The 12,159-nt window shown below is 33.7% G+C and overlaps 1 protein-coding gene across 1 annotated transcript in view; it reads left to right on the top strand.

Annotated features, from left to right (window-relative positions):
* LOC127705938 (uncharacterized) overlaps positions 1-11,800 on the top strand; it is a 42,439-nt gene extending 30,639 nt beyond the window's left edge. Inside the window, exons 3-4 of the mRNA XM_052210652.1 lie at positions 9,062-9,662; positions 11,783-11,800. Of these exons, the coding sequence (XP_052066612.1) occupies positions 9,072-9,662; positions 11,783-11,800 (609 nt within the window). The 5' untranslated portion in view covers positions 9,062-9,071. The remainder of the gene's footprint in view (positions 1-9,061; positions 9,663-11,782) is intronic.
* The last annotated feature ends 359 nt before the right edge of the window (positions 11,801-12,159 follow it).

Raw genomic sequence — 12,159 nt, 5'->3', positions numbered from 1 at the left:
TTTACTATTTATTTATTTGTTTACAAAATAATGTTATAATTGTGCATTTAAGAAATCACTGGAACAATCCTAGAAACTGATGGAATGATTAGAACTTTCCATTTGACTTACATAATAATTCTGGAATGATTATAATCTACGATGTGTAATTTAACATCTACAATATTCTAGAAGTTTTCGTTCTACAGTTTTCCAGGAGTTTCCCTTTTACAGTGTTCTAGAAGTTTACGTGACAACTATATATATATAATTATTGACACTAAAGAAGGCTATTTGTTAAGCCGAAATATTTGTCTACACGATTTGATAACAACATCTTCGTATAATACCATCTTATATTAGTATCGTTGTGCAAATCTCTAGACTTATATATATAGTATTTTGTTTTATGTTTAGTATAAAATTTTTAATTAAGATCCATTTATTACATCGGTGATCCGTTTATTTGGCAATCGCCAGTGGCAGTCAGCAGGGTTTAAGAACATTTGTTGTTCGACCTGTAAGTTAAATGCGTTTTGTTAAAATATACTTTTTCACTTTTTTGGTCTTTTGAAAAATGTTGTTTGTGCTGTATTTAGACCCCTCTAGCAAGAAATTTGTTTTGCATGCACACGTTTAAAAATTGCGGGTTTTATCAAACGCAATCATAGGTTTGAACATTGTTTTCAATTAAGACTTGTTTATATTTTTTCGTTTGGGCTTGTATTATATTTGCCTTCGGGTTTATATGATCCGTTCATCCTATTTTGACTCCTCAAAATTCAAGAGTCTATCCTAAATTGAGGTAAATTGTATGGCTTTCCAAATACCGTTTCGATTCCTAACATGACTGATGAGACATTAGTTGTCGAAATCCGGATATGGTGTACAAAAACCTTTGCACCTTTTGTTTGCGGTATATCATCGTTTCCGCAAATATTTTGTTTTTTGTTTAGTATTAAATTTTTAATTAAGATCCATTTATTACATCGGTGATCCGTTTATTTGGCAATCGCCAATGGCAGTCAGCAGAGTTTAAGAACATTTGTTGTTCGACCTGTTAATCAATTGCGTTTTGTTAAAATATACTTTTTCACTTTTTTGGTCTTTTGGAAAATGTTGTTTGTGCTGTATTTAGACACCTCTAACAAGAAATTTGTTTTGCATGCACACGTATAAAAATTGCGGTTTTTATCCAACGCAATCATAGGTTTGAACGTTGTTTTCAATTTAGACTTGTTTATATTTTTTCGTTTGGGCTTGTATTATATTTGCCTTCGGGTTTATATGATCCGTTCATCCTATTTTGACTCCTCAAAATTCAAGAGTCTATCCTAAATTGAGGTAAATTGTATGGCTTTCCAAATACCGTTTCGATTCCTAACATCACTGAAGAGACATTAATTGTCGAGATCCGGATATGGTGTACAAACACCTTTGCACCTTTTGTTTGCGGTATATCATCTTTTCCGCAAGTATTTTGTTTTCTGCTTAGTATTAAATTTTTAATTAAGATCCATTTATTACATCGGTGATCCGTTTATTTGGCAATCGCCAATGGCAGTCAGCAGGTTTTAAGAACATTTTTTGTTCGACCTGTTAGTCAAATGCGTTTTGTTAAAATATACTTTTTCACTTTTTTGGTCTTTTGGAAAATGTTGTTTGTGCTGTATTTAGACCCCTCTAACAAGAAATTTATTTTGCATGAACACGTATTAAATTTGCGGTTTTTATCCAACGCAATCATAGGTTTGAACGTTGTTTTCAACTTAGACTTGTTTATGTTTTTTCGTTTGGGCTTGTATTATATTTGTCGTCGGGTTTATATGATCCGTTCATCCTATTTTGACTCCTCAAAATTCAAGAGTCTATCCTAAATTAAGGTAAATTGTATGCCTTTCCAAATACCGTTTCGATTATTGACATCACTGAAGAGACTTTAATTGTCGAAATTCGGAAATGTCGTTCAAAAACCTTTTCACCTTTTGTTTGCGGTATATCATCTTTTCCGCAAGTATTTTGTTTTCTGTTTAGTATTAAATTTATAATTAAGATCTATTTATTACATCGGAGATCCGTTTATTTGGCAATCGCCAATGGCAGTCAGCAGGGTTTAAGAACATCAGTTGTTCGACCTGTTAGTCAAATGCGTTTTGTTAAAATAGACTTTTTCACTTTTTTTGGTCTTTTGGAAATTGTTGTTTGTGCTGTATTTAGACCCCTCTACCAAGAAATTTGTTTTACATGCACACGTATAAAAATTGCGGTTTTTATCCAACGCAATCATAGGTTTGAACGTTGTTTTCAATTAGGCTTTTATATATTTTTTCGTTTGGGCTTGTATTATATTTTCCATTGGGTTTATATGATCCGTTCATCCTATTTCGACTCTTTAAAATTCAAGAGTCTTTCGTAAATTGAGGTAAATTATATGGCCTTCCAAATACCGTTTCGATCCCTAACATCAGTGAAGAGACATTAACTGTCGAAATCCGGATATGGTGTACAAATTTTTGCACCTCATGTTTGTGGTATACCATCTGTTCCACAAGTTAATTGTTTTCTCTTTGGTATTAAATTAATATTAAGATCCATTTTGTTAGATCTGGTGATTAATTTATTTGGCAATCGCCAATGGCAGTCAGCAGGGTTTAAGAACATCAGTTGTTCGACCTGTTAGTCAAATGCGTTTTGTTAAAATAGACTTTTTCACTTTTTTTTGGTCTTTTGGAAATTGTTGTTTCTGCTGTATTTAGACCCTTCTACCAAGAAATTTGTTTTACATGCACACGTATAAAAATTGCGGTTTTTATCCAACGTAATCATAGGTTTGAACGTTGTTTTCAATTTAGACTTTTATATACTTTTTCGTTTGGGCTTGTATTGTATTTTCCTTCGGGTTTATATGATCCGTTCATCCTATTTCGACTCTTTCAAATTCAAGAGTCTTTCGTAATTGAGGTAAATTATATGGCCTTCCAAATACCGTTTCGATCCCTAACATCACTGAAGAGACATTAACTGTCGAAATCCGGATATGGTGTACAAATTTTTGCACCTCATGTTTGTTGTATACCATCTGTTCCACAAGTTTATTGTTTTCTGTTTGGTATTAAATTAATATTAAGATCCATTTTGTTAGATCTTGTGATCAATTTATTTGGCAATTGCCAATGGCAGTCAGCAGGGTTTAAGAACATCAGTTGTTCGACCTGTTAGTCAAATGCGTTTTGTTAAAATAGACTTTTTCACTTTTTTTGGTCTTTTGGAAATTGTTGTTTGTGCTGTATTTAGACCCCTCTACCAAGAAATTTGTTTTACATGAACACGTATAAAAATTGTGGTTTTTATCCAACGCAATCATAGGTTTGAACGTTGTTTTCAATTTAGACTTTTATATATATATATATATATATATATATATATATACAGACACCAAAGTTAGACTTTCAGATCAGATCAGATATTAATATACTTGGATTTTTAAAGATCTCTGGAGTTGTTGGGTTGACACTTTTATTTACGTCAACTACATCATTCTAGATTGTGGACTTATTAGACATATTTCGTTACAGTTAAGAGAAGAATTCCGGATAAAGAAAAGACTAAGGATCGGACATATATTTTAACAGTTAAGTTGACATTTCAATTTGTATAATATTTTTAGTAAAATTGTATAATCAATCTTGTTAAATTTATTATTTGTTTTTTGTCTTTTGTTGGCTACAATTAAAAGGTGATTTCTGACCGTAACAACACCAACAAGTCTGTATATTCGGCACCATTTTCAAATTTGGTACATTGTGTTTGTCGTGCAGAGATGACAACTGTGATATTCAAGGTTTTAATAGAAATCTTTTCACCATGAAATTAATAGATTTGTCTTTGAAAATTTTTTCAAAGTAAACTTTCATTTACAAAGGTCGGAGAGATGCGTGAAAGTTCTTTTGTACATATTGCACAGAAAAAAAGATTTAGCGCTTCTCTGCAAAACATGCCACATTGGGGGATAACAGCATAGACGATATGTATTGTTGTCTCTTTGACACATTCCCCATTTCCATTCTCAATTTTATCATATATAAACAAGGTCTGAATAATAGGTCCAGGTTTACATTTAACCAATTTTCATTTATGACTGAAGATGAAAAACAGCAATTTAATGAAGTATTAGAAAAACAAAGGATATGGGGTATACATCAATGAAACAAAATCAGTGCATGCACAGCAAAAACACACAAAAAGGTTTTTTGGGTTTTTTTATGTGTGTGTGTGTAAAACAAATAATTAATTTAGTAAAATGTGTTGCTTGAGTTTCGGTAGTATATAACACATTCTTATTCAATTTTTAACGTGTTTACGCTGATATTTTCTTTTTTACATGGGAACTCGGTTGGCACATTGATAGTTAAAATACAAAATAACAAAATAACAAAATTAGTAAAAAGAAAATATCAGAATAGAAAACATTGCCCCCGATGTAATATGTTATAGGACAATAGTTCCGGAAATCATCGAATTATGTTATGAAAGAGGTTGATAGATATCCTCTTTACGCTAACAAATGCAATAATTAAAAAAAAACTTTCAGGTTAGAAAATGGTGGTAGTTTTATATGGAAAGCCAACTGGGTCAAAATTCTTAATTCGTAAATTGTCAATTTGCCACTTGTAACTGTGTAATTTCAAAATTCGTATATTGAAAATCTGTATTTGCAACTTTGAAATTCAACATTTGTAAAATGGTGACAAACTGTGAGGAGGGGTGGCAAGGGGCGGGATCCCGGGAGTAGGGGGAGTGAAGCCGGAGTTGAGGGGAGGGAATCGGGAATCGGGAATATTTGGTGAACACCCTGTGGGAAGTTTTGTCTGCAACACATTTTGTAAATTTTTATAGGACGAAAAACCGAATGGCGACCATTACTTCTTGGCCAGTAAAGTTTAGTAGGCATGTATATATATATATATCTGTCAGCCCTTCCCACTCAGTCAGAATCAAATGGTTCAATAATCGCATTTTAGGATTAATAGAAACCGTTTGTTACCTGGGTTTTCCAGTAATGATGTAGTTTCCGTTCTCGGACGCAGCGCTACATGTCGTCTTCAGAAAACAAAATAAAACCGAGTTCCTGTGTATATGCCATATAAAAACAAAAATGTTATTTATCTATTTGTTTTCTTTTATATGCATGTGCTGTACATAATTGATTTAAAATACTAAGGGTATATACTCCATATGGAGGTGCTCCTACTTACAAGATGCTTATACACAGAAGAAGAAAACTGAGCGCCATCTGTCGTCATAATGATCGTTAAAATAATACAACGATGACATTTAACGAATCGACATGTTTCAAGTTACAAAACATCAATATACGAATTTCAGCGTGTCTATGGCGAGTATTTAAGTGACGTGGTTGAATGAAGAATGGCAAAAAAGAAATAGTATACGAATGTTAGATTTAATGAACTACAAAGTCGCAAATAAAGAACCTCAAAGTTACAAATGTTGAATTTCAAAGTTGCAAATACAGATTTTCAAGATTTTCAATATACGAATTTTTAAGTTACAAAGTAACAAGTGGCAAATTGACAATTTATCAATTAATAATTTTTAAAAACACAGTTACAAGTTACAAATTGACAATTTAGGAATTAAGAATGTTGACCCCGTTGGCTTTCCATAGTTTTTAAGTGTTTATTCGTGCCCATGATATGATAAAGAATGTAAATGTGTAATATTAAAATGTTGTACGTGACTGTAAGGTATGGAATATTTTACTTGAAAATTGTTATATTGAAAACTATTTTTGTTTAATGAAAAATATTTTTAATTATTACCAAAATTTTGTAGTGGGAAAATATTTTATATACTTCGTATTTGATTTCAACGAAAGAAATCTCTGTATTACTGAAAAATTATTACACCAGGGTTTTTCGATATCACAAACTAGTCAGAACATTAACTAAATTTTATCATTGGTACAAGGACATCATTCGTAAATATAAATCTACATGCAGACATCTTATACGTTCGGGTATTTCACATCCAATATTTATGATAATATTCTTTACAAAGCACAAAAATGTCGGCATTCACCGCAAAAGATATCCAAATCTTTAAACAGACTTATTCGGAAAGGATATAGTTACGATACTTTTGTCAAGTCATTAATGATTGCATATTTTGGGATTAATATTGATTCACTCACATGGTCTTTGCAACGGAAATAAACACATTTATTCTAAAACCAGTTATTGGCATGATACGGGTTATGTTCTTCTCATATATTTTATGATGGTATGATACTAAACCCCTTACGGGAGGGATTGTACTTGATTTTCATATGATGAAGACATAATCTTTCAATCAGTTTGATTGAGGTCTGGAGCTGGCATGTCAGTAACTGCTAGTAGTCCTTTGTTCATTTATGTATCATTGTCATTTTGCTTAGTTTCTTTTGTTACCTATTCTGACATCGGACTCGGACTTCTTTTGAACTGAGTTTTACTGTGCGTATTGCTATGTGTTTCTTTATTCTACCGAGGTATAGGGGGAGGGTTGAGATCTCACAAAACATGTTTAACCCCGCTGCATTTTTGCAGGATTTCCTCGCTGCGTTGAAGACCCATTGGTGGTCTTCGGCTGTTGTCTGCTCTTTGGTCGGGTTGTTGTCTCTTTGACATATTCTCCATTTCCATTCTCAATTTTATTCGGAATAAACGATGTCGTCGAAACTATTTTTAAGAAAACCCCCCAAAGCCATCGTTTCCAAGATGAAGAGCACGCGCTCGTCGTTAGAAACATGCGTTAAAAACTGCACACTGTTAAAGGGCCGAGCCAGCTTAGAGTATTTTAATACGATTTCCATTACCTGGAGTCAGGACTATGCAAAAAAAAAATGAAAACAACAGGTTATAAATTTCATGCGTCCGAAGCGCTTTTCTGGATTTACCTTCATCAGGAACGCTCTAAGCTGAGTATTTGAAACTCAAGGCTGTATAAGAACAGAAACAGTTGAAGAGCTATTTTACCAAAAATGACCTAAAAGAAAAAAAAAATAGCCAAATCCATCTTAAGTCAACTTTGCCTGAGGGAGTTGAAACCTTACTTTCTAATAATTTCAAAATTTATCAACGGATAATTTTTAGAAAGGTTTGTTATAAACCATGTCAGTACCGAAGTACTGACTACTGAGCTGATGATACCCTTGGGGACTGATAGTCCGCCAGCAGAGGTATCGACCCAGTGCTGTAAAAGATGAAAACAACACGTTATAAATTTCATGCGTCCGAAGTGCTTTTCTTGATTCACCTTCATCTGGAACGCTCAAAGCAGAATATTTGAAAGCCAAGGCTGTATAAAAACTAAAACAGTTGAAGAGCTATATTACCAAAAAGGAAACAAACTATTAGTCCCATGCCTAAAGTAACCTTGTTTCTCTTATAAAAAAAAATAACGTCCATATCTAATTTTTTTCATAGCAATATAAAATATTAGGAAATGTGAGACAACTATTCACCAAAGTTCAAATAAAGTGGATGCAAGCAATTATAGGCAACCATACGGCCATCAACAATGAGAGAAATCCATACCGTATAGTCGGCTATAAAAGGCCCCGACTTAAAAAATATGAAACAATGTAACTGAGAAAACTAACGGCATAATTAATAACAAAATAATTCACGAAACAAAAATGACAGACATGAACCAACGACAACCACTGAACTACAGGCTCCTGACTTAGACAGGCACATCGAGAATATGGCGGGGTTAAACATTAAACATGTATGCGAGCGCTCAACTCACTAACCATGGACAGTGGAATTACAGCACAACATAAGAACAATCTAAAAAAAAACTCTTTTTTAATCAATTTTATTTGTATAATTGTGCGTTATCATGATGATAACGGTGTGTATCACAAACCATATTCAGCATCCACTTCACTAGTGTTTGGGGAATAAATTAAGTTTCATTTAAAAAAAAGATCAGTAGAAATTTGGATTCACATTGATTAAATTATTATTTTTTTTTTTGGAAATTCAGCAACATTAAATTGATACTTTTATGTAAAATTTAACATTTAATAGTTAATAATCACTTAATAGTCAAAAATTTCTTTAAATAGTTGTCTGGGTTGATATAAGATGGTTCGAGTTTACTTATTAATAACATGATCGGTCCAAATTTCTCCTGACCGACTTGTCTCATATTCATCGTTAGAGCGTTTGGCAGATCATGATTATTTTGCCTGATATTAAACGTTAAGGTAATATTGATGTTGATTTTTTAATATTAAAAAAATCAGCATATTTTTTAATATTAAAAATTCATTTATTAATATCAATAAATCCAACTGAATATTTATAATATTAAAAAAATGATTTTTTAATATTACAAAATTTGTAATATTAATAAATCGAATTTTTAATATAAAAAAAAATATCGTAACATTTTTTAATACTAAAAAATTAGTTTTTGATATCAATAAATAGGGAATAAATTCCACAACGGCTTCAGCTTGCCATAAAAACTTAAATTATCCAGAATTTAAATTTAAACGTTTTATACTCTCAATCTATAGGTAACAGAGTAAAATCAATTCAAGAATAAATTCATTATATTAAGATAATTAAAAGGAAAGCAGAGGGCACATTTTACAGACCATCACATATTTAAGGGAGTACATGATATTTTAAGTGCCAATCTGCCTAAGATTCAGGCAGTGGTGAAACCATGACAAACAAAAACCCGCTGAAGTTTGCATTAATTCAAGTTCAACATGTTCAATTGTGCATGAATATAACATTCGTTTCTCTAACCTGATCTGATAAATCAAGATATAATTTGGTTGAAATGCATTAGAAATTCACAATTAAGGGGAGCTAGCTCCGTAATTTGCATTTCTAACCGTTCGAGATGAGAGTAACTTTAAAATAGGATAGTAAGGTCGGCGGGTTTTTTTTTCGGCCATGTTTTGATATTCTTCTAAATTGCATGATTCTTACAAAGACTGGCACTTAATGATCCTCTATCTGTGATTTCCCATTCATTTTTTTTCTAAATTTGCACTTTTCAGAATCGACATCATGAAGCTACTGCTATTTCTTCTCTTTGCAACATTCAGTACTGCATTTGAATGTGATCCTCATGCAAAGATCTGTGAAACATCCCTCAACATACATTATAAAATAGCAATGATGTCAGCAGATGGTCCTGTCTATCCGTATAACGGCAATCTGTTCCTTTATAATGTCACCGACACATCAAACGCCTCTCCGGTCAACATGAATGAAATAATTACAGCAGATGGATGGGAAGGCTCGTCTGGTAGACTGGTAGTTGCCGCAAACGGAAGCCTCCCTGGTCCCCCAATAATAGTATATGAGGGACAAACAGTCATTATCAATGTACATAACAATCAGTTGTCTGAAGCGGTGTCGATTCATTGGCACGGTGTAGACATGAAAGATACTCCGTGGATGGATGGTCCACCTTATATTACACAATGCCCAATAACACCGGGACAAACCTTTAAATATAAATTCACAGCTAATCCACCAGGAACATTCTGGTACCACTCACACATGGGAAACCAAAGATTGAATGGTTTATTTGGTGCATTTATAATAAGGCCAAAAATATCAAATAAAAATCAGCTTGAAGAACATATAATGCAAGTTTTTGAATGGAACCATGAATATGGTTCAGATACTGATATTTTGTTCGATGTCGAAGGAAGCGTGTACAAAAATCGAAAGAAACTACTTCCTTCAATGCAACTTGACATGACTCTATTCGCGCCCTATAGAACTCATGCAGGGCTTATAAATGGACGTGGACGATTCTGGAGAAATACATCTCATAACGGTTCGCCGCTTGAAACATTTAAAGTTACAAAAGGAAAACAATACTTATTTAGGGTTATTGGACCTGGTGCTCTCTATCCATGGAGAGTATCAGTTGATCAACATAACTTAACAATTGTTGGGGCTGATGGTTTTGAAACTGTACCAGTCGTAGCAGAGTCATTTGTCATAGCTCCGGGTGAACGATTCAATTTTATTTTGGAAGCTAACCAGCCAATAGAAACATATATGATACGTGCTGAAACTTTAGAGAGGAGATATACGACCAAGGCTGAGGCTATATTGCAGTATGAAGGAGCCACGTTATCAGAACCTACATCCTCAAAGTCCAACTGTACGTCTACAAACAAATGCATAGTTGTAAATTGCCCGTTTCCCTTTTACCCTGAAAATACAAATGTAAACTGTACTCGACTGACCGAGCTCCGTGCTGTGCTTAATATTCCAACTCCCCTTCCGGTTAAAGGAAAATTTAAAGAGTATTTTCTCAATTTTGCTCTTCCTGGCTATAATGGAGAAAACGGACCTGCTTCCATAAATGGACGACAGTTTAAGCTACCAGTTGTTTCCGCACTTACACAACCCGACGAATTAACACATCAATGTTCAGATCAGGAATGTGGGGAGGAAAAACTATGCGAATGTATGAACTCTTTGACAATTAATTCGGGCGACACAATTCAGATGACATTCCTTAATATGGGTCAAGGACGAGTTGATGACCACCCGGTACATATGCACGGGCATGCCTTCATGGTATTGAAGGTTGGATATGGCGTATTTAATCAAATTACAGGAGCATTAATTCAAGATAACTATGATGTCGACTGTAGGGGAAAACCCAAACCAGGAATGAGTATGTGTAACAGTGCCACTTGGAGCAATTCATCATGGTTGAATGGAAATGTCCCAGGTATTGTACAACAAGGGGCGGTATTAAAAAACACTGTAATTGTACCCAGTGGAGGATACGTTGTTGTAAGGTTTCCAGCTACAATTCCTGGAATTTGGTTTCTACATTGCCACATTGATATGCATTCTAACAATGGAATGGCGCTGGTCTTGAACGAGTCCTTCACAAGTATCCCTAAACCACCATCTGGTTTACCAAAATGTGGAAGTTACCTCGGTAACGACGATGTATCGGACGTGAGTGATACAAATGACCCTGTGGAAAACATCAATGATCATGTTGTCAAAGATGAACAAAGTGAATCAGATAAAGGTAAATATGAATGTTTACAAAGTATAACATTTTTTATAGTTTAAGTTATTTTAAACGACTTTGAATATTAACCCGGGCTGAATTTACACATATCGTTACCTTCTGAAAGAGAGGCGAAAGATCCCAAAGGGACATTCAAACTCATAAGTCGAAAATAAACTGACAACACCATGGCAAAAATAGGAAAAGATCAAAAGACAGACAACTGTACACAAAACCTCCTGCTCCACATGTGGCACCCGTCGTGTTGTTCATTTAAGTACAACCCCGGTGATAAGTATAAGTATGTAGGTCACGTTCGAGGAAAAGAGGACGGGATTGTGGTTACTACAATTGAAACATATCTGTCGTCATCTGTGAAACAGATATTCCATAACGGTCAACCAACTCGTGATGGCGTCCGTAAAATTTACGAAGGGATGATTTCAACTTCACCACTTGGAACTCTTGGTTTAATAGCTTCCTTGTGAGTAGCAGCCCTCTATCAAGGAAATCATGATAGGAAATGCAAGCGATGCAAATGAATTCACACTACAAAACCTTTCAACTTTTTTTTTTCATCGACGCTACATGGCAATGGGCTTTTTTGAGTATTTTAAATTTGAAGAGAAATTCCTTTTATTATGGTTACTGGTAGAATATATTTATATAATAGGGGACATTTTGGTTCATAAGATTACGTTTAATAAACTGTATCATTTTAAAGGTTATCTTTGTTTCTTAAAAATAACTTGGTAAATTTCTTTTTTTCTTGTTTTCTTGTTGTGAGCGTGGTCGTGGATTTGTTCTCTTTGTCAGATGCATTAAAAAGTTGCCTCTTCCTCGAACAGATGAAGTGCTACGGTCTGGGTTTGATTTGGTTTATTGGGATAGTCGACATTTTGTTTGTTTACAAGTTGATAAAAGCAAAACAAATTTGTTCATTTATATCAGTGTGTCATCAAATCCTATATATTTTATGTGGACAGATATAACGTAGCAGATATAATAAGCGGGTTGAGGGGGAAGGAAAAGGGTTTCAGATTTTCATGAATATTCTTGCCTGCATCTTATTTTTTAATAAAATATTAATAACTGAACCAG

Source organism: Mytilus californianus, unplaced genomic scaffold (assembly GCF_021869535.1).
Source record: "Mytilus californianus isolate M0D057914Y unplaced genomic scaffold, xbMytCali1.0.p SCAF_1, whole genome shotgun sequence".
Taxonomy (NCBI): Eukaryota; Metazoa; Mollusca; class Bivalvia; order Mytilida; family Mytilidae; genus Mytilus; species Mytilus californianus.
This window is presented reverse-complemented; position numbering and strand designations above follow the sequence as displayed.